The sequence below is a fragment of the Apis florea genome, unplaced genomic scaffold (genome assembly GCF_048593485.1).
Source record: "Apis florea isolate Af1SG1 unplaced genomic scaffold, ASM4859348v1 contig_1789_pilon, whole genome shotgun sequence".
NCBI lineage: Eukaryota > Metazoa > Arthropoda > Insecta > Hymenoptera > Apidae > Apis > Apis florea.
Genome location: NW_028256481.1, coordinates 242107 through 267395, shown reverse-complemented (window position 1 = coordinate 267395; position 25289 = coordinate 242107). Strand labels below are relative to the sequence as shown.

Genomic DNA, 25289 nt, shown 5'->3' with positions numbered 1-25289 from the left:
CTTGCTCGCGCGAAACGATCCGCTGCCGCTGTTTTCACGGGAGGACGCGATTTCGACGTCGAATATTTTTACGCAACCACGCCTCTCCGAGGCACGAAACATCCCCGCTCGCCTGCCTATCCAATTTCTCACTTCTTTTTTTTTTTTTTGTTCGCTTATCCCCGCCCACTCCCCCGATCACTTTTTTCCCTAACACTCTACAAATATTTGAACGCGCCGGCTACAGCCCCGCCGAAAGAGCATTCGAGTCGAGTGAGCTTTCGCGTCCCCAGGCCAATCACCGTTCACCGATTGTAATCTAAGCCAATGCCTGGGCGCGCATTAAATGTCAAACGTTATTCCGTCCCTCTATTTCGTGACGCCGACGGCGACGATGGCCCGGCGTCTGCGTCGATCTACGCGCGCCCCTCGAACGTCGTGGCTTGGAGAACCGCGACACGACGACTTTAACGAACGCTGTGTTCTTCGACGCCGCCTCGTGGAAAATTTGTTCGACCAGATTTCGAAAATCTGTGAAAATGAAACTGGAAACTCGAGCGTGAGCGTTACGGTTGGAAGAGAAATTTGCGAGTTTTAGGGATCCCTAGAAATGTAAAAATTACTAGATTCAATTTCGATAGTTTTTTAATCCACCAACATTGCCAACTTTGCCTCGCAACGATATTCGTATCGCAAATGGCGTAATTCGTGATGATATTCTCGCTGAGACGAGAAACAACGTTTCGATCAACCGAATACGTATTCTCGAGTCCAGGCCGATGAGTAAGTTGGAGGGACGGGTGGTCTGGTTTTAGGATTGATGAGCCAAGCAAAGCAACGTGGAGCCATGTGGCGAGCTACATTACCACGGCGTTATGCGCTGGCACATTCACGTGTGCTGCTGCATTAATTGATGTACGTCTCTGCATCAACAGCGAGAGCCGCCTTCTCGTGAGAACCCGTCATGTGTTCTGTTCAACGTTTCCGATACATACGCGCGCACACGGTACATATAGGATGGGCAACGTCAACGTCGAAGGAAGGTCCGATCGACAGGAAGACAGGTAAATGGACGCCACCGATCGAAGGTACATCGTTTATCCGAGATAATTTATTTCTCTCTGGCAACTGGGTCACGTATTACGTAAAAATGAATCTCCCTCTCTTTGTGCTTCGTCGAACGTGTCTGAACGTGTGAATCTCCTCCGTGATTATTTATCGAAGGATAATTCAGAATCGGAAGGATTGGAATTGAAATCATTATCGTTAGAAGAAGAAGAAGAAGAAGAAGAAGAAGAAGAAGAAGAAGAAGAAGAAATCCCTTGAAACGTCACCCTCCACTCATAAATATTTCAACGCACAATTTCCCCTTTAAAACGCGATCTAAATCATTCAGCTTATACTTTCGTACAAGAAAAGGTTGAACAAGAAACAAGAACGAAGGGAAGGACGACGTGTGGAGACCGTTCCAACTCGAAACGATTACGTTTTATCTCTCAACGAGGAGAGGGGAGGAAGAGAAAAAAGACGATAATAGGTGCAACATCGATCGAGGGTCGATTTCAACCTCGTTATCAACGCCGTTTGATAAAGGCACACACACACACACGCGCGCACGATCGAGGCGGAACGCAGACACGCCCGCTATCGAGCAGCTGCGTTTCTTCGCGTGCGCCCGCACGTACGCGCGCCTAATGCACTCCGACACGTACGTATGCGTGCACACGTGCGGCCCGCTGCTAAAAGCGGGGCGAGGAGCCGCTATTGTAAACTGTTCCGCGTACCGGGCCTGTACAACATATGGACGGGATAACGCGTAACGTAACGATTGCGCACATGCCGCCAGAAATAACCGCGCGTAAACAGGGAGAAAGAGAAAGAGAGAGAATCTTTTTTTTACGCGCTCCCTCGAAAACAGTGGATCCACGCGTTTCCGCCACGACTTTTATCGCATCGTCATCACCACCACCACCACCACCAATCACCGTCCAAGGTGTGTCTTGATCGAAGGAATCTTTTCGAATTTTCCTTTCTTTCCCTCCACTCACTCACCATTTGTAAGTCGTTCCGACGCGACGATACAACTTCCACTATGTGAACCATTGGTGACGACGGCTCTTTTCGAACCTCTTCCAACGAAACTTCGAGAACTATCTTCTCTCTTTTCTATACTCTAGAGATCTATCTTTTCACTCTCTCTCGTCCAATACACGATGAGATGGGGGGGGGGCCACTAAGCTTTCGCGAAAAAGCTTGCCCGTTAACACTGCGTTACACTGTGCGCGATGCGCGTACACGAAGAGAGAGAGAGAGGAGATCGCTGCGACGAGATCACGGCGCAGGACGGCACGGAGCGTGTGTTTAATTCGTCGCGCGTCCGCGCGCCTCCGAGAATCTCCGAAGCGTCGTTATATTGCACGTGTTTCCGCCCGCGATTTTCCACTGCATGAAAGGAGGGAGCGGCCTCGTCCCACTCTCTCTCTCTTTCTCTCTCTTTCTCCGTTCACCTTCTCCCTCCCTCTCTCTCTCTCTCTCTCGTTCCACTCGTTCTCGCTCCGATCGCGTATATTCGGACAAAGTGCGCGGGCTTTTCTCTCGATGGACGTATGTATCGGGGTATGTATATGTTGTATAAATGTGTGTGTATCCGTGTGTGTATATACGTGTGCGTCAGAGAAAGAGGGAAAGAGCGCGCGCGACGAGAGTGCAAAGGAGACGGAAGGGACAGAGCTACAGATAAAACCCCGAACGCAGCTCGTCCGCGACTGATTCCCCAGGCCTACACGCACCCTCTAGTTTTCTCCCTTTCATCCCCCACTACCCACCCTCCCGGTCGCCGTCCCCCTCTCTCACTCTCACTCTCTCACTCTCCTCCCTTCCAGCCCCTCCGCGACCCTTTCTCCTTCCGATGCCTCCTCCTCCTCCTCCTCGCCCCCTCCCCCTCCACCCCCTCTTTGACTCTACGCACCCTCCGAGAGAAAGCCCACGCACCCTCGTGGCAGCCGATATAGCCGCGTCTCTCTCTCTCTCTCTCTTACCTCGCCGTCCAACCCCCCCCTTAACCCAACCACCTCGCCACCAATCTCCTCCTCCTGCTCGCCTCTCTTTTCCCTTTTGCCGCTCTCTCCTCTCTTGTCCTTGTAATTCACCCTCTTCTGTCTTCCTTCTTTCGTGACCGAGGCCTCCCCCCCTCTCTCTCTCTCTCTTTCTCTCTCTCTCTCTCTGTCTGTCTCTCGCGTCTTATATCGATGAAACCCCATAGCATTTGGCCAATCAAAGAAGGGCGCGAGAGCGGGGACGCTTTCTAGGGACCCCCCTAGACCTTGGTGTCCCCGAAAAAGAAAGAAAACCGGGACACGGGCCGGGCAGGAGGAGCAGGAGGAGGAGGAGGAGGAGAAGGCTTTTGGAAGGTACTGCTAAGGGTCGGGATTCTATCCCTGGAAAAGAGGTATATATATATATGTGTGTGTATGTGTGTGTGTATGCGCGCGCGTCAGCGTATACACGAGTGTAGGTCGAAAAGGGAGAGGAGATTCGGAGGGAAGCCGTAATAAGAGAACGTTCTCCTTGTGGCTTGGGTCTTCTTCTTCTTCTTCTTCTTCTTCTTCTTCTTCTTCTTCTTCTTCTTCTTCTTCTTCTTCTTCTTCTTCTTCGACGAGACGAGATGAAATGAATGATATCTATTAGCACGGATAACCGACGAATGACCCGACACCGCGTTACCTCTTTTCCCCGACCGATCTTCTTGTCTCGGAATCTTTTTGGGAAAAATTCGTACGCAATTTTCTCTCCTCCGATCTTTTCCTTCCGATCCCCGGGAGATTGATTAAAGTTTAAAGAGAAAAGAAACGAGAAGGTTACGTCTCGAAGATTATTGAAATTTTCCCCGGTTGATGGAGCGGAGCGCGTGCAAGGAGATAAACGCGGGGATCGGGGCGCAACTCTCTCCCTGAAGGAAAAGGGAGGGAGGGAGAGGAGGGGGGGGTGGTGGTGGAAATATAAAAGCACGCGAACGGAGAGGAAGAACGCGAAAGGACCTGCAGTTAACCTCTCCACTTCCTCTCCCGCCCTTCGGCCGGGGATTTGTTGGTCCAGAAGGACCACTCGTACGTACATTCGCAAAACTCTCCACCGACTTCTCTCCTCTCCTACCCCTTTTTCTCCGCCCTCTCTCGGCCAACCTCCTCTCCCGTAGCTCGCGTTTTTAAAGGGCGCACAAAAGCCACCGGAAATTGCTCCCGGCTCTTCCGACGTTACGGACGTTCCACGCCTGTCTTTCTCTTCCCTTTCCAGCTTCCCATCCTCCTTCCACTTCTCTCTCTCTCTCTCTCTCTGTGTGTTTCTTTTCCTCCCTCTCCTCTCCTCTCCTCTCCTCTTTTTTCCGTCATCGACGATTCTCACGAGTGGGTATCTAGCGAGGCGGCAACAGTTCCGATAATGGCAGATTTTTGGATAGCGACTCGACTCGAGAAGACGAAATAATATCTCGGAAGAAGAATCGTTCGGTTCGAGGATTGATCGAGATTTCGAAATTTAATTTTCCAAATCTATCTCTCGTTTCCTCCGTGCAAATTGCCTGTACCAACAGAAAGATATCAACGAGACGCGAGACATCTTTCCGTGACCGTTGACAAAATATTTACCCGTGGAGGAGGAGAAGGAGGAGGAGGAGGAGGAAGAGGAGGGGGGAGATGGGAAATAGGCAGAGAAAAGAAGGGGAGGGGAGGGCCAAGTGAAAGTTGGGAAAGGAAGGAAGGAAGGAAGGAAAACTTGAACGAACGAAGCAGGCGTTCAGGTTGCTTTTTGATGACTTCGGGCAACTTCATCCTGGCCGAGATGAGGGCCTAAAAAGAGACTTTGAAACTTAAATGTTGATATGGAAAGTAAGAGATCTGGGGCGTTGTAGATTAAACGATCAATCCCCCTCGGGGATTGGAGGACGATTTTCGGAGAACCGCGAAACACGAAGAAAACGTTTCATCATCTTCCCCTCAAGTGACGTAATAATAATAATAATAATAATAATAATCCTCTGCATATCAAGAGTTTCATCGAAACGTTTCTCTCACTTCGCCACCCTGAATAATCGAAACGATCGAGCCTCGAACCGAAAGGTTAAATCGTCAGCAATCCGCCTTTATATATTAATTTAATAAAAGTGGATCGTAAAAGTGGATAGAAGGGAAGATTACCGATTCAATCGATGCTTCGTCCATCCATCACCCTCGAGCTGAAAATATCGACCGACTTCTTTATTTGGGTATTAACGATGTTTCGAAAGACGTGCACGATCGAACGAAGTTTTTGACGAGTGATCGATACGTAATGCACATGCATCCGTGGGAGGAATACGTGGCCGTACGAAAAGAGAGAGAGAGAGAGAGAGAGAGAGAGAGAGAGGGAGACATTAACGATTAATCAAGAAGAGATATTTACATTATTCGTGATAAAACGTTATCTTGTTGACAGACGTCCGTTTTCGCCTGGACGTACGTACGTACGTACGTACGCACGCTTTCGTGATATATATATATATATTTTTTTTCTTTTCCTTTTCGTGGCACGCGAGGGAAATACAACTCGCTTCGAAATACACACACACACACACACACACACACACACGATGCTACTTACATGCCCGGCCAGAATCCCGTGTGATGTAATCGCACGCGATCGATTACGTCATTGGGTGGCAGCTCAATGCGAAGTCGATCGATCTCCCATAAATTACGGATGATCCTCCACTAACTACGAGACGTCCACTCATCCCCTATCAAGCACGGCTCGCCTGTCGAGTTGCGGGTGCAACGACTAAGCCCTCTATCTGACCCTTCCAGACCCTTTTCGTCTCACGAATCTTCATCGGGATCCACTCGGCTATGTCACACGCATTCGTCCTAATAACTGGTATTCGCGTCTAAACCATTTGTTCCAGGGGAGAAAAGCCCCTGAAGAGATAAGGGGGGAGGGGGGGAGAGGGGGCGAGGGAACCTCCTTCTCCTCCCCAAGTTCTAATTTGAAAAGAAAGAAAGAAAGAAAGAAAAAAAAAGATTCGATCGTATTGGATGGATCGTATCGGATACCTCCTTTCCTACCTCTCCCCCTCCATCCCTCCCTTCCTTGCTCACGCTCGCGTAAGCAGTAAAATTCGTAAGCGGAGATCACGCGTCGTATATGATTTTATCCGATTTATCACGTTTATCCGTCTCTTCTTCCGTATTCCGTGGTTTACGCTGTACGTTGTAAATTTTTTTATTTATATTTAACGAACGAACACGACGGTTACCCGTAATATTTCGGGATAAAAAGAAAAAATTTTTTTTTCGGAAACGTGTCTGCCTGTATAATAATAAATCTTTGTCGGCGGATATTTCGATATTTCGGGGGGAGGACGATATCGCAGCGATATCGTCGAATGGGCGGCGCTCGACTTATTAAATTACTTACAGAGAGATATACGAAATATATTGCATATTCGTTTCGTTCCCCGTTGCTTACTATCCCCCTCCCCCTCGTATTTTTTTCCCCCCTTTTTATTTCGAAACTCATCGCCGGATAAAACACGGCTCGGAATATCCTTTCGACACATACGATCCCTCACGGCCCTCGCGCAACTGATACAGATATTTACGCGATAGTAACGGCGTTGCTTTACGTTTTTTTTTTTTTTTTTTGCAGGCAATATTTCAGAGAAATTGCAGTTTGAATCGCGGTGTCAAGTTTTAAAAAGTATAGCACCCGACATCATGACTTCGTTCCCCCCTCCTCCTAATTTATCACACGCGCGGGTGCACATCGGGTATAAATCCTCGTCGGTGGTCGAATTGCGCTAAAAATTATTAACGCTGAGCATGATATGGAATAGAATCGCGTTGCTCCTTCCTACCCGTGTGATGATTGTCGAAAAGTTTATCCTCCGCTGGTTCTGACCGATGGTTGCCGTGCAATCAGAGAGAAAGAGAGGAGGGACACTGGTAAATGCTAATATGCAGATATATCGATGCAAGTAGAAGTAGATTTTAACGTTCTCGGGGGGGGGGGGGGGAGAGTGATATCGATTCCATCCGTATAACCATCCGCCCTCCCGAGAATACTGTAAAATCTGATCACGAACGATATTATCGCGATACGTATATACGTATATACTATATATATATGTGTGTGTGTGTGTGTGTGTGTGTGTGTGTATATATATATACACATAGACGGATATTATTCATACACGCTGTACGAAGAAGAAGCCAGAGGCTACGGTGGACTCGAGGCCGACCCCTCGCCGCTAACTCGCCGAGGAGGATCCTTTTTACAACGTTTGCCGGTCCGCGATTAGCAGAGCGGATGGATCCACCCTTCGTAACTCGTTTCCTCTGCTCGTTCCTTCGCTGTCCTTGGCGCTGCCCTACCCTACCCCTACGTTTTACTACGACACTCTCCATTCAAATCTCGCTCATTATTCCCGTTTTTTAACGACCACTTTACCTTTACTCGTCCTCTTCCTTTCGTATCGCGGGTATAGCGCTTGCTTCCTCCCCTCCCCCTCAACAAATTTCGTTGCGCTGTTGCACGCTCGATGGAAAGGGAGGAGGAGATCTTTGATGATTTGTTTCGTTTTGAAAGAAACAATTGTTATTGTTATTATTGCTCGATCTCTATGGCGAACAGAGAATATCTGTTGAAACCTGTTGAAAGTTTTCGCGTGGAACGAGAAAATTGTCCGCTTCTGTGTGCTCTTTTCTATCCGAAGAGAGAGGCAAGGGGGCGAGAGAGTGGAGGGGGAGGGGATCGATTACGATTGAGCCCCCGATCGAACACGGTGGAGGGAGGGAGGGGGCGGGGGCAAGGGGAGGAAAAAAGAGCGCAGCGGGTAGCGCGTTTCAAAGGGGGAGAGAAAAAAATTAACAGACGCCACATGTTTCGCCAAGGGTGGGGTTTGGGGAAGGAAGAAGGGGAGATCTGGTCGGGGATTGTCCAGGTGCGTTGAAACTTAGGACAAGTTATACATACTCGAGGTGGTATAAATAATACGTTTTATGCGCAATTAAGTCTTTTTCTTTTATGCGTTCAAATAATAATAATAATAATAATAATATATGTATTTTTTTTTTTACTGCACACGTTCTAAGAATTATCAGAGATCGTCGAGAATATCACGATGTTGTTGTTTCATCACGGATGTAGAAGAATCGTAAAAGTGTCAGAGGAGTCGTCTACTTGCAACTGTCCTCGTCCGGTTTAGAGCGTGGAAACAACGCTTTGAGAAAAGAGAAAAGTGAAAATGCGTGGTTTACGAAATAAACTTCTCTTAAAAGCTGGTTGGTATAAAATAAAGTTGATACTCCGTGCGTGAAGATATCAGCGTGGGTGTATTATCCATGAAAAAAAAAAAAAAAAAAAAAAACGATGGTATTAAATTTCGTTGTTTCGTTAAAACATACGGCTAGAATGAAATTGTTTCTTTTCCAGTGATACGTAGTGGCCTGTCGTAACTATGAAAGAGAGTTTCAGATGGATGGCAGGGAATGACGAGCAAAGAATGACGACCATCGCCAATTCCATTAAACCATTCTAGGTATATACGTATTTGGAATAAGACAAACTAGAATCTCATATTTCCTAAATATAGATTGTTCGTTATCTAATCGCGAAATTTGCTTGAAATTGTGTAATTTGCGGAGAAAAGGCGCCGAGATTATTTTTCCAGATTACAACGATCGTTCGTTGAAAGTTGTGGGGTGGTGGGGCAAGCGTAATACGGGTAGCCAAGGGTTTCCAGGAATTCTATTCTCTCTCTCCGGAAGAATAGTCGGACGTTGGGACTTCCTAAATTAATTAGGCTAAGCTGTGGTCTCGTTCCTTTCGTTTCATCCCCCGTGCTACCGAGTATTGGCTATAAATAATGGAATTATGTAACTGCGTCACCGTGAGGGGAGAACAAAGAATCGTTTCGTTCCGCTTCAGCTTTCTACCCTACTTCAATTTCCCTCCGACGTCATCACGCTTTATGACCGTGCCTTGTTTCCGTTTCTCCGATATTATTTTAAAACAAAATAGAAATTACATTTAAAACATGGTGTTCCACACGCCTCGATCTCGAAATTATTCGAAACGATACGAAATGTTGAATACGAATTCCTTACATAATTATCTTTTTGCCGGGAAATTAAATTACTTCGAAGTACACGAGAAATAAATCTCTGACATTTTGCCAAATTAGCTTTTCCCTTATAGCGTGGTGGAACATAACGTAGAAAGATGTCTCTTCGGGTATATATTTGTACGACAAATACGGAACGGTGATATAATGATCGGTAAAGCGATGATACTAGCGCCACTTGGCCGTTAACTACTTCGCATTCCACATCCAATTATTCTTTTTCCATATTAATAACGAATCATTATTATTCCATTCCATTCCATCGAGTATAGATACGCCATAATTTAGGCATTTAATTAATTGTCGAGATCTTGCTTTTTAAAATTTGAAAAAAGAAAAAAGGCGGACGAAACAGAAAGGGGAGAGATGCGAAGAAAAGCTAGCTAAAGCGTTCCGTCTGAGGGAGGTCACGATAGATCATGCTTTTCGATAATTCCAATCGTTCCCATTGTCAATGTTCTCGGCGTATTGTCAACTAAAATGAGTGTGTTACTTCTTAGACGATACTTAACAAGCTATATAATCGGCTTCTCGTGCAAAGTACGTTAAAGTATCTTAGCGTTTCGAAGTTCTTGCAGATGGCAGAAGGGGAGCTTAAAAATCGTAGGTTCAACTCCTTTTTCTTTCTTTCTTTCTTTCTTTCTTTCTTTTCGCTGGAATGCGCTTCGACGAACGAAAGGAATATTCCTCCTTCGTTTCCAAATAACTGGACACGTGTCGAGACATATATGGAAGAAATTAGAAATTAGAAGAGGAAGAAACACGATCTCTGCTATCGATCCAAGGGATTCGACCGCGTCACGTGCCATTGTCTATCCGTTTAATCACAGTGTCGGGCCGCCGCTTTTAAATATATCGATTACAATCTAAGACGAATTAGGTTTTATTAGGCACAGAACTTGATAAAGGAAGATCTATGGCTTCCTAGATTAGAAAATACCGATCTCCAAGCCCAATTTAGAATAGAAATTAATTCGATTAACGAAATAGAGCGCGTATTTAGAAAAGGTATCTCTATTTTTTTTTCTTCTTTTTTAAACAGATTGATATTAACCAATTTTTCAAATCGAATAGAAATCGTAAAATTCGCTCGCCAATGTTCTATCGCTTGTTTCATTGCCAAACTTGTTGTTACTCTTGCTGTAAAGGAATTTGCCGGTTCCGTGTTGTAAAATTTCGTTTGTTTAATGGCGTTAGTTCGATTAAGCAACAGGGTCAATTAAAGTCAGTCTTAGGACTTAGAACTCTCCGCTCTTGTCGTTCGACGTAACCGAATTACGCGATTCGCCAACTTTGAAAAACGACACGATTGAAGACGTTATTTACGCGTATTTTTTTTTTTTTTTTTGCAAAAATTTCCTCTTTGAGGATCGAGATTAGAAAGGGAGGGATGCACACTTCTTCTTGCTAATGAGGAGCGAGCAAAACATTCCGGTTAATTTCGTTTTACTTGGCCAGGTTTCAATTACAATTACCAGGTTGGGGCGAGGAGGAAGAATGGAGAGAGCGGGCTTGGCCGAAGCTCGGCCGATGTTAACGTTACATCATTGTCGTTCCAATTAAATTTTTATACACTCCTTCGGACGACGAGGCAACAAACGAGGCCAATCGATCGCCCCGTGGACATCCGCGTATAAAAAATGCTCCACGTTGTTTCCCCTACTAATGATGCGTACTCACGTGTGAACTTTATTACGTGGCTCGCGCGCGCGCACACACACACACACACTCGAACGAATCGAACCGAGGAGGGGGGGGGGATCGATAATTTTCAAATTTCTACCAAGCCTCTCCTTTAATAACATCGCATCGCATATTTTGCAGCCCGTTAACTCGCATCGCTTACACATCACCATTATTTTTCACTCGGCCATGTAAACAATGTAATTATAATTTATTACCCCCTCCCATCCTTGCCTCATCGCATAGACACAACAACTCGAACTGTGTGTGTGTGCGTCTAAAAATATATCTTAACAGCCTCCAACGTTGAAACAGCCACGTTTCCTTTTTCTAATATATAATACTCTTATACTTTTCATCATTGTGATTCCAAAACGAAATCCATTTCCTTCTCTCGAAAAGCTCTCTTCTCTTGAAAATCGCAAGCGATTGACATCAAAGCACCGGCTCTAGTGTTAATTTGTCGTTAGCCGAGGGACTGAAAGAGAATGAACGAAAGAGAGAGAGGTGGTCGGTTGTCAGCGACAGCCGGACGCAAGGGCGGTATTGTCGAGGTCGCGTGGCACTAGGGGTCGGCGAAGTGGGAGGGGATAGGAAGGCTGGTAGAAGGGGGGAGGGGTTGCTTGAACGGCGGAGGCTGGAATAGGGGTGGTTTGACAAGTCCGATTGCGCAACTCGGATGAGATCTTGTCGCGTACCTCGTGAGGAACGTCGTCGTGGAGAGGAGGGAGAGGGTTGGAGGTGGGAAATTCTCGAGAGAGAAAGAGAGAGGCTCCCCTTGGCACGAGTTTGGTCAGCGTATCGAAAGGATAACGAAACGGAGGAAGGAATATCGTCGTCGTCGTCGTCGTCGTCGTCGTCGGTTACGATGGTGATGCAGGTGATGGTAGGAGCGTGCGGCGACGCCACGCCGTGTGGTTGTGCGCCTTGCGCCTGTTCCCGCGCTGAATTATTGAGACGCCACCAGATCGATGTCACAAAAGGAAAGCGGCCGTGCGGCTTGAAATGACGGGCTTTCGCGTCACTCATACATTATGCACGCGGCCGCTTCTACCGTTCTGTGAGCTACGTGTGTTCGTCGGTTAATACACACGCAAAAAAAAAAAAAAAAAAAAAAAAGAAGAAGGAAAAAAAAGGAAGAAAGAAAAAAGGAAAGGGGAGGAAAAAAAAAGAAAGAGAGAGAGAGAGAGAGAGAGAGAAAGAAAGAAAGGAAAGCTAGGTAGGTACAGGTCCCTCTTGTCTACGAGCTGTTCTCTCCCCTACCAGCTTTCTCTCGTGATTACTGTGGTGGACTCTAGCGGCGGCTGCCAGGTGGGAGGAAGACAAAAATGGCGGCGAGGTCAGGTGCGATGAAGGCCTTTGTCTTTTTTATACGCGTGTAGGGTGAACGGACACAAGGAGGGAATGTACAGGTTATTGTACAAATAATAATAGTATAATAGTATAGATAGTTTTATGGTTCTATGTATTTGCGAATAATTATTGAACGAATATCTGAATCCTCGCTGTTAAATATAATTGGATCGTCGAAAGATCGAAAAGTTGGGGAGAAGAGAAGTGTTTTCTGATCTTTGGGGGAATCTCGTGTGCACGTTGGTTAAACACGCCACCGTTCGAGGAAGGATCGGTCGAGGGTTAAACCGAATCGTACAAGATCGGATGTTAGATTGAAAAATGCGAAACCTCTGTTCAAAGGTATAATCTTTTATTCCTCGTGTTATTGGAGTTATGATGGAAATTATTCCCCTTGTTCCAGAAAGAAAGAAGAAGAATTCCAAGGGGTTGACCGATGCTACCGTTTTCATTTTCTTAGTTAAAAGGAAAGAAAGGAAAGAATAGATACGAATAGAAGAAGGTATTATTGGTAGATGCATTGGTAGATTATTTGCTTCCGGGTCACGATCCTCAAGTTGTAAAGTTTTGTCGTTTCTTCAGTTCATGCGAAAAAGATTACAAAATTATATATTCTTGAACAGACGAGAAGGATTTTGGAATATTTATTGCGTTCTTCAATTTTCTATTGCGTTCGATTTGCGTTCGAACGATAATATTTATCGGCGGAATAGAACAGAGCGTTCCTGTTTCATCACATCACGATGGATCGAAGGACAGGATCTATTTGTGGACAACGTAAACGTTCTCGTGCTTTATTTGTCAAGGTTTGTAGCATTTTTCTTCCTTCCCTCTTTTTTATCATATACCGTTTTAATCTTATATTCCTCTAATATCATCGATTATATATTATCGTCTCATCCAGAAGACAAAAAGCAATACGATTGAATAATGAAACATTGATTCGCCCTGAACTCTTTCGTTTCAACTAGCTTTCGTTTAATTAAACATAATTTCTTATATAGCGAAGCCACGTTCGACGAAACCCTCCTCCTCCAAAGTAACAGTCTCTTTCAAGAAATTAAGGCTGATCCATGGATCCATCTCCTCTCCACATCTTCTCTCTTCGGGAGAATTGGTCGAGCATCTCGCACGACGACGTGGCGACACCGTTTCACGGGTTAAATGGAAAATCTTACGCTCACCTAGCTACGCGAGGGGGAGGCGTAATGGGTCCGGGGGGGATAGGAGGGAGGGTGGACGAGGGTTAGGCAGATATCGAGGGCAGCGCTGATATCGACGTGGAGGGACGCACATCGACGCACACGACGGGGCTCTCTGAGGGCAAAGAGAAAAAGGAGAGGCATTATCTTATGTAATATTTACCCTCTCTCCTCCCCCGCTCGTTCGCAAAGTATCCATCCAGCTTACGTGCGACCCCTCTTAGAAAGAGAAAGAGAGCCTCCCCCTCCTCACTCGGCCGCACCTATTTCTATATATACGTGGTCGTCCTGTGTCGTCGTGGTCTACGACCTCGTATCGCCGTCTCTAACAATTCGCTCAGCGCATCCTTTTGTTTACTCTACGATAACTATCATCGATCGTTACGACGTCCATTATACCGAGTCGATAATACTCGTGGGTATAATAGATTCATGGAAATTCCGAAGGAGATACCCTGCGCTGCTGGATACCTCTCCCACCCCTTATGATATTAGTTTCGGTTGCTTAAATATCGGCGAATTCCATAACGCAATTTCTGCAGCAAACAACAACAACAGGTTGGCGCAACAATTGAAATTCGACGAGTATATTCGTTTTAAAAGAACGAGGAGAGAGAGAGAGAGAGAGAGAAAGGAATCTACTATTTGTTACATTCGACACGTTTCATCTTCTTTTTCTACAAGCGAAATCAATCGATCAAGTTGAGTTTTTGAGAGAGAGAGAGAGAGAAGAGAGCTGGCGAGGAGAGAGATTATAGCGGGATCTCGCGCGGATCAAAACTTTCGAAACTCCGCAATCTGTTCGTGAAACGCATTAAGCGATACCGCGAAATCTGCAGGAACACGGGGATATATAATTGCCAGCGCGCAGATTTCGGGGGTGTACGCACTTAACGAAGCATCTGCTCGTTTAAACGTCAACTATTACCCCTCTCTCCCTCCCCCGCCCCCTTCTCTCGACATTAATCGCGTACACACAGGTCGAAGATAAACGGCCGTGGCCATAAATTTTATTCGTACAAAATCGTGGCCCACCTCTAACCACCAGTGGGAGGGGGAGAGATCAATTACGAGGCCGATTAATAATGCCAGGTTATATTAATCGTATTCACCGGATCCGGCTGCTAATTATGGAAGAGCAAGCTCGGCCCAGAGAAGGGGAGGAGAGAAAGTGAGGGTAAATCTAATTGCCGTTCGATACTCGAGAGCGAGAGACACTTAATTCGGTTCCCTCCTCTTACTGCTCCTCCTGCTGGTTCTGTTTTCATAGCCACCAAACCCTGCTACATCCTGTCCTCTTTCTCTCTCTCTCTCTCTCTCTCTCTCTCACTCCCCCTTTTTCTTTTTCATTTTTCCACCCGTCCTCATCCCTCCCTCTCCTTCCCCTCCCCCCCTCACTAGTCACTTTGCCGTTCCATCCACCGCGCGTCGCGGTAATCAGGTTGGCCCTTAATGCCCGTGAAACTAAATAAAAATGCAATAGACCGTCCCCAGGTTATCGAAATCCACTTTTCAGCGGCGCAGTGCGCGCTGTGATATATCGATTCGTGTCGGCCCGCTTTGAGAGGAGCGGAGCGGAACCGGGCGGGACGACACGAAAATGGAAAACGCATTGGGAAGCTTGTGGACAGATGGTTGTGGAGCGGGTGATAGTTTCGTTTCGCTCGTCCTCCTCGAGTTATTACGTCTGCCCAACTTCTTCGAGGAGGAAGAAGCGTTGATCGCGACGGCATACCAGCGGGCCGAGCGGTTAAACTTTCAAAGAGAGGGGAGAGTGTGACTTGGAGGCGACTACGTATGACAACGTTGAGATCACGATCAACCTTTCGACTTTTCCGCCCAATTTTACTTCGATAGAATAATCGTCTCGATTCAGAGAGAGAGAGAGAGAGAGAGAGAGAGAGAGAGAGAGGGATTGGAAACGTCTTAGGAATAAACTCGGTTCGAATTATCACCGGCCATTTGTCTCTCTAATGAACAGGTAAATGCGAATATGCGGCTCGTAATTTGCAGTGGTGGGTATCAGGAGAGGCAGAGTTTCCCGGGACGTTTATAGGGCGGTGGTGGTGGTGGTGGTGGTGGTGGTAGCCGGCGAGTACAATTTGCACGCGGTGACGGAAGATAATGGCAGCGCCGGGAGACGTATTAAAGGTGAATTGCGAAAACAACGGCCACCGCCATAACTCGTCGCTAGATGACCGACGAGCTGCGAGATCTCCTCCGGGTGTCGTTGACCCTCGAGTGACCCACCGTCGTGTGACAGCCCGTAACTACTTCAACAGACCCTTCGAGACTTTCCTCTCTCTCTCTCTCTCTCTCTTGATGAGGGTCCAAGATGGATGCCCGCCCATATTTTTCGCGTTTCACAGTAAGAGAAAAGAAAGAAAGTTATTATCCGCGTTCAAATTTCGCTCCATCTCTCGTTTTTATTTTCCTCTTTTAAACTCGAGCCCGCGTGAATTTTTTGAAACATCTGTCACATCAAACAACGGTGGTGGAAGCCTCCCTCAAAGCGGAATGGAACTCCTCCCGTCTTTTCTCTCGGGCTGCCTGTTTCTCTACCGGCCCTTATCAACCGTGTCTTCTCCGCGCCTCGCCTCTGTTTTTTCAGCACTGCGTTAAGTGTACATTACGGCCTCGGTGTGCACGGCATTAACCGTAATTTCAAATTACACTACCCGTACTCGGCGACAATTACGCGTACGAGACGAAGGATGATTCCCCTTTTTGGAAGATATCTCTCTCTCTCTCGACCGCGCGTCGTTAAATATTTAACTGGACGACTACGAGAGAAGGAAGACACGGAAGAAGAAAACAACGGTATAAATTCTATCGGATTCGCGATCGGTTAATAAGGCGATAAGTCGATGACCCGAAGGGGGTATATATCGCCGCCTCGAGCTAACGCGAACCAACTTTGCTTCATTACCTCTTTGAATATTCACGAGTTTCGCGCGCGTGCCTCCGGCCATTTCCTACAACTCTCAATACGTTTGGCAATATGTAGATAGTTCCGTAAGTAGTTCCGACGGTGCTTAAAGGATAACGCCTTTTCGTGTCGAAAAAACAGGGCAGGCGCTCGAGTTGAATCTCGAATTGAAACACGCGCAACTTGGACATTAGACAAGTTTCTGATCAAAGACGCGTCTCGTGCGTCTCGTCTTTCTAACGTTAAGTCGGGAGGAGAGAAACGTAGGAACGTAGGTGGTATTGCGATCTCCTAATCTCGTGCACTTTTCAATGTCCCCGTGGCGGACGTCGCGAGAGAGCAGGTGTCGGTAAAGCGGCGGCGGATAATCCAAAGTATCGACGTATCGTCCCACGAGGGCGCGTCGCTATCAGAAGGCAATTCATATTAAAGTCCCGCGGGATCGGTCGGGATTGGTCCGGTGAATCTGGGGCAGCCACATTCGTAAAGTATTCGGGGAGGGCGGTTTTGATCCCGAAGGTTTTTCCCGAAACCTGCGCCGGGGAAAAGCCGAAGGCGGCGTCGAGCAAAGGTAGAGAGAAGACGACGGTTCTATGGGTCGGCTTATCGCCCGCGAACAGGCGCGCTTTTTCCTCCTCCTCCCCGCCTCTCTTCCTTTCTCTCCCCTTTGTCGCGCCTCTTCTCACGCCTTCCGTGTCATCCGTTCATTCCTTCGCATTATTCTTCTCCCCTCTACCACCACCCCCTCTTTACACGCTGAACGTCGATTAATTAGAGAAAAGATCTCCGGATATCGAATATTTATTGCGACGAGCAGCGCGCGTGTTCTTCCCTCAGGTGAGAAGCTGCTGTATATGAGGGAGGCGAACGATTTAGGGTAGAGTAGGAGGGGCTGCATAAGTCTTTTTTCTTTCCCTTTCATCTCGTGGGGAGCGGCGTAGGCGGCTTCTATTACTCTCGAGGAAAGAAGGGGGGACGGAAAAATAACGACTCTAATAATCTCGGTAGGCAGGTCGATTTCTACCCCACCTCGTTTTTCGGAATCCTCCTCCTCCTCCTCCTCCGTGAAACTGTTTTTGGGAAAACTCGTGACTTTGCTCGCCCTCGTTCCGAGAGATACTTGGAGGGTTTCTACCCCCGGGGGCGAGGAGGGGCCACGCGGATGGGGATCGAAACGGCGATATTCGCATGGGGGAGAAGGAGAGGAAGCTCGACCTTCCGCCAACCTTCGCCCGGAACCGGCGGATAACATCGATCCGAAGAAACGGCGGCGGTGGTGGGTCGAGCGTATCAACACCCGGAGGAGAGGAGGGTCAATTATCGCGATTTGAAATGCAATAAACTAGCGGCAAGGTGAATCTTGGGAGCGAGAATTGAGAGCAAACGAACGCTAAGTAAGTAATCATCTTGACGCCGACTCGATCCACGTCAAATTTGCAAACCATATACCGATCTAATTATTAATCCAACGTGTTTGCCTTGTCCTCCCCTGTGCGCCACGTCCAACGTGCTCGTCGAATCTCGTCGAATTCTCGGGTGCGTGTATCGAGGGTGTATCCGCTCGATAATCGTGTCGGTAAACGCGATCGTGATTAAGTAATGCCACGGACCCGGTGCTGAAATCGGGTGAGGTCGAGACCTGGAGAAAATAAACCGCCTCTTCCTGTTTCTCTGCCCCTTTCTCTCTCTCTCTCTCTCTCCTCCTTCCGTTCCTGTTGCTCGAAGGGGCGACCGGAGTGATAATTGGTTTCATTCCCACGGAGACAGGAAGCGGAGACTCTCCGCGTGTAGAGAATTCGAGTGTAGAGACGATCGAACGCGATTAACCGACGATTAAAATCCGAACACGAATGTTTATACGCAGTTGGAGGATGGCCATCGATAACGTTCAAATTCCGTTCGTACAGCTTAAAATTTTGGAAATTTCTCAACGTTGTTGCGTCGTGAATTCGTTCGGTGATGGACGATCGAGATATGATATCGTCGATACGTGTATATATTTTTATATATATATTTCTCAACGAGTTTGTGTTTGTCTCTTTGCCAAAGGGCCGGGTGTACGTGAGCTCGTCTTAATTGCGAGCGTGCGGCCCGTGGATTTAAGGGTGTAATATTAAGGACGAACGTGACTGCTGACCACACTTCTGTCGACATCCCCCTTCTGGATCTAGAAATACCGTTGCCTCCCCTACCAGGCCTTCCCTCATCGACCGCAAACACGTAGCTGACAAACGCGCGAGAATAAGCTTTTATCGTTTCTCATTTGCATTTTCTTCCTTGTCTCTTGATTTATATACCGTTTAAACCGTCCCTTCTTAACGCACGAATTCGATGTTGAATGTGTCGAGTCGAATATCGTGTTTCGAGATGGAACGATTATTAGAAAAATATAGATGGATAGTCCTCGTTTCGAGAAGCAATAAAATGGTCGACCAACCAACCAGGAATTAGAATTCATCCAAGTGGCGCGAAATCGTAAACTTTGTTAGGGCGGCGCACACGTGCTCGCTTTGAAACCGATTGGCTGCCGATAGTCGCGTGAATTTTCGTTAAAAGGACGGGCGGTTTCGCAATAACGACGATTGTTTCCGCTAATTATTATAAGTCACGTAGCCTCCGGGTCCTCGGTGCACGCGTCGCCGCGCATAATTCGATCAGTCATTCTCAAATGCGGCACGATAGAGCTTGTTGTCGATTGTCACGCCCGCGTTTCAATTCCGCGGCTTTCGTTTCCGCGTTGCTCGACCGTTAATTTCGATATTCAACGAAATTACGATTGTTTTCAGGATGCTGTTTTCGATCGTCGACCCGCCGCCTTTTGTTATTATTAGAAAGGAAAAGAGAGACAGAGACAGAGAGAGAGAGAGAGAGAGTTTCCCTTTATAATTCGACCGATCGATTATTTTTATCCGATTAATCAGATCTTCGATCCTTTCCCCCCTCCCCCCCTCCCCTCTTCTCAAGGAAATAACACTTTATCTCGATACGCGCTCCATTTCGCGCATCCCGTCCCGCGTTATCTTTGGATTAGGGAAACAAAGCCGTCGAGTATGGATTTTCCTCGGATTTATCTCGAATTAAACAAAATGGGGACGGATGTTTCCACCGATTCTTCGAAAATGGCTCGAGTTTTTTTTCGTCTAAAGTTTTTCATTCTTCTTTCTATAACGAAATCATTTTACAGTTCGAGACGGGTGAGATCGAATCGAGCCGCCCTTTAGCCGCCTTCAGCTTAATAATTCCAAGTCATAAAACCCGCGCAAAGTTCCTCCCTTTGAGGGAGGGAGATATTCCGGGGTCCGGTCGTTCACTTTGCCCGAGTTTCGCCCGAGGAATACCGATTTCCACCTCCCCCACCTCGTCGCGATTTATATAAGGTCGGCCGAAACACGACCAAGTTTCGCCTTTCTTCGAACGCGTGGGAGCGCATCCCCAACTCGAACGCAAAAGTCACGAAGAGGGAGGGAGGGAGGGAGGAGAAAGTTTCCTTCCTTCCTTCCTTCCTTCCTTCGTTCGTTCGTTCGTTCCATGGCCGGCTCCGTCCGAACGTGACCGATCCGCCATCTCGAGGGAGGACGGAGGCCAGATTTCCCCGGATAATAATACTTCTCTCTTACAACAGTTCCAACAGTTGGGGGGGGGAGAGACAGGTATGCCGATGCTCGCTTGCATCCGATAGCGGGCGCGTAAATGAAAGGCGGCGCGATGCCGACGCCCACGGGAGCGCGCCGAGATTGGCACATTCACGGGCGAGAAACTTCTGAGGAGAACCTTCGTCACGTACGGACGACGCGCTTTTCGGATCCTACCTATATATAAATCCAATTTTGAACGGAGTGAGATTGACCGACCGACGGAATATAACTTCTCCGAGCATTCTTTCAAAACTTGTTGACGATCCTTCTGTGTACGCAAAAGGGAAGGAAAAGTAATCGGTGGTGGAGGAGAGGAGAAAGGGGTTGCTTCCATCTCCTCGAGGCGTGAAACTCTGAAAACAGGCGTGATGACGACGTGGTGATGGATGGCCGAGCATTGGGCCGACTCGGTCAGCGCCGTTCCAATATGTCGGCCACGTCGCTTGCCCAACCCCCGAGTGGTCACTCTTTCGAGAAGCCCGTTCATCGAGGCGTGCCGTGAGCGATAGTCGAGCCGAGCAAAGGAGACCAGCTCTCTCTCTCTCTCTCTCTCTCCTCACATACGAGCAGGCAGTGAGCGATTCCGCGGATATATTAGTTCCATCGATTCTGTATCGGCGGCCGCATCATCGCGGAGCAATCGCTTCCTCTCTATATCCCGCCCCGTCTTAATGGACGAAGGGGGCGGAGGGGGGCGGAGAAAAAGAGCGGGTAATAGGGAAAAGATTAAGACTCGACCATCTCGGGCTATTAAGTTTTCGACTCGAGGGGAGATTGCGGGGCTTAGGATTCTTGGACTGAAGGGGACCCGAGGGGAGGAGAGAGGGGGAGGGGGGGGATAGGCGAGGCTCGCGTCTTTTCTCGAAGCGCGAAAAATGAGGAGGAGTGGTTGAGGAAGAGAGGGAGGACAACTCGTCCATGACGACTCCTCGTAGATCGTTACTTTCGATCGCGTGATAGAGCGAAGCTTCGCTTGTTTCGTCACACGCGAGCCTTTCTTTCGCAACGCGTTTTCGTTTCGAAGATATTCGTTCACGATCAAATTCGTTATTATTATATTCGAGGTAGGAAGCTTCGGTTTGCCGAAGCTTTGTATATTTTTAAGTTAAGAGGAGAGAGGAGAGAGAGAGAGAGACGAGGCGTTGAAGGTGGTGGCACACAACCAACCTTGATGTCGAAGGGAGACGTTTTTCTCCCATTCCTCGTCTCTTCGTTCGAGGAAGAGAAAGACTTGATTTTGCAAGTATAATTAGTCGCGTCTGTCGATAAATTTAACGCTCGTGTGAAGTTTAATACGCCGGAATTAATTTGCGATTAATCGGGGATCGTGTAATTGTTGCGAATACTATAATTAAATCCGCTATTTCAGGCAAATTTCCACCGACTTTGGTTGATGAACCGTCGATGAACGGAAACCCTTCTTCCCAGAAATCCTTTTTTTCCTTTTTTACTGATTGATAACTGACTACTTGAAACTAAAACGTGTCTCCTATTGGTATCGCGTATTATTACAATCTCTCCTCGCGTTCCTCGTTTTACGATGGTATGAAAAAAAGAATAGAGGGAGAAGAAAGGTGGAGGAGGTTTCCACTAGGCTTGTAAACGTCGTCATAAATGTAGAATTTTATGATTACGAGGTTAACTAAATCATAGGTATACGAGCCCGGCCAAGTCATCACGGTCGTTGGAAACCACTTCCATTAGAGTAACTCGCGCCAAAGTACGTTCGGCGTTAACATTCATTCGAAATGTGATGACGCGACTTTTAGAAATAATTTCGTTCCACCGAGTCCCATATCGGGTATATATAAATTCTGCGAGATTCTTTCTTCTTTTTTCGCCTATTCCCTTTCTTAATCGATTTTATCGAAGTCGATTAAAAAACAATTTTTAAATTACTTTTTCCCTTCCCCCCTCCCCCTCCCCCCTTTTTTTAAACAACAGATCGCGCAGAGAATGTAATCGTCGAAATACCATTCGTTAAAATACAAATCTCCAGTTTTAATTTGTTAGTTTCGGATAGATTTTTATTACTTGGGGTCGAAAAAAATAAACGAAACTGAAAATTCTCGATTCGAATAGCGATAGAAATAACGAAACGTGTACGAAAACCAAATCATTTTTTAATTTATTTCGTTACATACCGTTTATCGTTTCGTTTCCATTGTTTAACGGATTGTCAATCAAATCCTCGACTCTCTGATATATTGGCCAAACAATATATATATATATATATTGCACGCAATACGTCCATTCATCAACGTTTCCGAATCGTCGTTAAAGGTTTCTCCTCGCTCGAATAGGATTTCTCGAATAAAAATTCCCGTTGAAAAGACGGATCGAACCCGGTGGGAGGAGAGGGAAATTAGAGGTAGAGGTTCTCCGATAATATCGCGGATTATCTTCGAATTTCGTCGGTGGCACGAGTTATCGCCACCGTGCGCTCGGTCTATTATTCATCCGGTTCAGGCCGGCCTCGTGCGGCCGACGTTTTAACCGTTTGGCCGCGCTCTCCTATCCCCGTACACGGGCCATAAACGTTGGATCCCGTGGAGGAGGCCACATTGTGCACGCGCGTATGGAGGAAACGTGCATCGCATGCGCTCGTTGCGTAGTAAAGCACGGCCGAGAGTGGTTATCGCCTGGCCACCGCGCCGTATTGCTAGACGCGTGCAGAGAGCCAGTTGTCGTTGTTGCCGACTAATTGCGAATACGGCTGCGCGGAATTGGGCCGGATATATTCGCCGTGATAATCGAGCGAAGGCGTAAATTTCCCTTCCTCCTCTCTCTCTCTCTCTCCCCCCCCCCTCCTCTCGACTTCTCCGCCGCACCAAAAATGTGCTCGAGAAAGAGTGCTCGTCAGCGGCCGCGTTTACGCCTCACAATTCTCGAGTTGCTTTCACGGTGTTGGGAGAAAAGAAAAAAAAAAAAAAAAAAAAATTGTCGATAAAAAGGGAATATCAATGCCTTCGTTTCCAGAGAAAGATACTCGATAACTTTCGATCGCTCGTCATATCGTGCGATACGCGATACTTTTTTCGTGCAGACAGACTGTAGTAGAATCTCGTAGAATCTCGGTGGCATCTTATTTCAGAGCGACTATAGTCGACCATAAGTGTCTCAGTGGTATCTTATTTCAGAGTGAAGTATAGTCGCCAATAGTATCTCGGTGGCGTCTTATGCAGAGCGACTATAATCGCCGTAGTATCTCAATAACAACTTCTGCAGAGCGATTATAGTCGCCCATAATATCTCAGTCGCTCATTTTATGCAGAGCGACTACAGTTATGTGTAGTATCTTAATGGCATCTTATGCAGAGCGACTACAATTATCTATAGTATCTTTATGCAGAGCGACTACAATGATCTATAATATCTTGTGATCTATAATATCTAATGATTATAGTCGCTCATGGTATCTCAGTGGCAGAGCGACTATAATCGCCGTAGTATCTCAATAACAACTTCTGCAGAGCGATTATAGTCGCCCATAATATCTCAGTCGCTCATTTTATGCAGAGCGACTATAGTAGTTCGTAGTAACGAAAGGGTTAACGATGGAGAGACTCTGTGCTTTCTAGAAAGTGGAATTATTTCGGCCAGATCTCTTCGGGGTGGGGAATCTCTTTAGCATCCATCCCCGGGCGATTAATCGTCAATTTCTCAGTGAATAGAATTAATTTATTTAACAATGGAAAACTCGTCTCGAAACTAATATTCCAATAATTGTGTTCTCGCATTCACATTGCGTATTGTCCTTCGTTTTATTTTTCTCTTACCGCGTCTCAATTTTCCTTCTCGATAGTTCGATCACGGTCTAATTTTAGACGGAAAAATCCAACCATTCGATAGCATATTATTCCACGCTTTGACGAGATTATAAAACACGTAGGAATCTATTCGCGAAGCGATATTTAAAAGAAATGAAACGTAAATAAATATCGAACCGAGTCGCGAGAGTCACAGAGTTGGAGACTCGCAGAGGGTTAAAAGTAATTCGAACGGATGTTATTTCATAATTCGTAGATGCGAAGGGAGAGGAAAATGTAAACGATTGAGTTACACGGCAAATATTTAACGCGGGCATAAAATATGCAGGTGGTAATGGATTTTGCATGTGGAATTCAGTAGGACTTGTAGCGGCGGGTCGATCATGCTCGTTTCGTCCCTTTACATATATATAATGTTTCGTGTCTTTGGACAATTCGATGTTGATATCGCGGATAACCGATCTTTCTACGATATTTAATTTCTCGCTTCTCGTACGAATAAATTATACACGTCGCGAATTTCTTTCGGACTTTGATATTTTACGCGAATATTCGCTCGGTAATTCCGTAGATAGAGCGAGATTCTAATCGAGGAATCGTTTTTTTTTCTTTTTTTTTTTTTTTTTTTTTCCCTCCCAACAACTCGTTTCGAATCCTAACGATTCGAAATTGCAAATGCGTTAATTCTCGGTTCTCGTTTAAAAGAAGGGAGGGGAGGGGGGGGAGGGCGGCGGCGAGGCAGGGGAGAAAAAAAGTCGTCGTGACGCGGAGGCGAAATTAATTACACAGGCGAAAATTACACGAAGAAGAGGAAAGGATATATTTTTAATAAAAAAGGGCCGCGAAAGAGTTTTGATTTTCATTCTAATTAACTTTGTCAAATTTCACGTTGTAATTACGGCGCGGCCCCTTTGTCTCCCGTTTAAAATAATTTTAAGCCCGCCTTTGTCAAAAGCCCGCAATATCAAAAATGTATTTTGATTTTACATTTTACACGTTTCACCCTCCCGGTTTCCAGTTTTGTTTGTAACGCTAATCCGATATTAAAAGCAGATTCGAATAGACGTATTAGCGCGCTACTATACTAGCTATAGCCACGTTTTGCATACCTTCGAGTATTCATAACGCTTCGAATAATAATTCGAATATTCGAACTCGAATTCATTACGGGCGTGATTAACCACGGGGGAGTCGTTCGATCGTTCGGCTGTCGATATCGTCGTGGCTTCAAATTCTTGAAAAGCTGGCCCCCGTTAATTGAAACTTTTCCATAATTGGAAATACACGAAATATATATATATATATACTCGATGACTCTTGGAACGTAGGAGTACTACACTGATGAATGAAAGGACACGAAAGAGGCACAAAGATCGATCGGATGATTAAAAATCGTGGAAAAAATTTAATCGACCGAAAATTTCTCCCCCCGGATTTCGGGGAACCGAGCGTGATTGCCCTTTCCGAGTCCAAATCTTGGAAACATATTTCGAGGAAAAAAGAGGGAGGGAAAAAAGGCTGGTGGCAATTCTCCAGCGGAACAAATCACAGCGCTTGTTTTCGAGTTAAGCCCGTTGCAATTTC

General features: G+C 46.5%; 1 protein-coding gene across 14 annotated transcripts in view; it reads right to left on the bottom strand.

Moving 5' to 3' along the window:
* Positions 1 to 25289, bottom strand: part of bru3 (CUGBP Elav-like family member bruno 3) — a 199143-nt gene that overhangs the window by 70541 nt on the left and 103313 nt on the right. For 7 of the 14 annotated variants that reach the window (XM_086910921.1, XM_086910930.1, XM_086910944.1 and 4 more), the window contains exon 1: positions 2032 to 2727. The exons of 5 other annotated variants lie outside the window; for them this stretch is intronic. In XM_086910921.1, the coding sequence (XP_086767047.1) occupies positions 2032 to 2082 (51 nt within the window). In that variant the 5' untranslated portion in view covers positions 2083 to 2727. Of the gene's footprint in view, positions 1 to 2031; positions 2728 to 25289 lie in introns of those variants that run through there. 2 more of the 14 variants (XM_086910959.1, XM_086910973.1) reach the window with 1 other exon arrangement.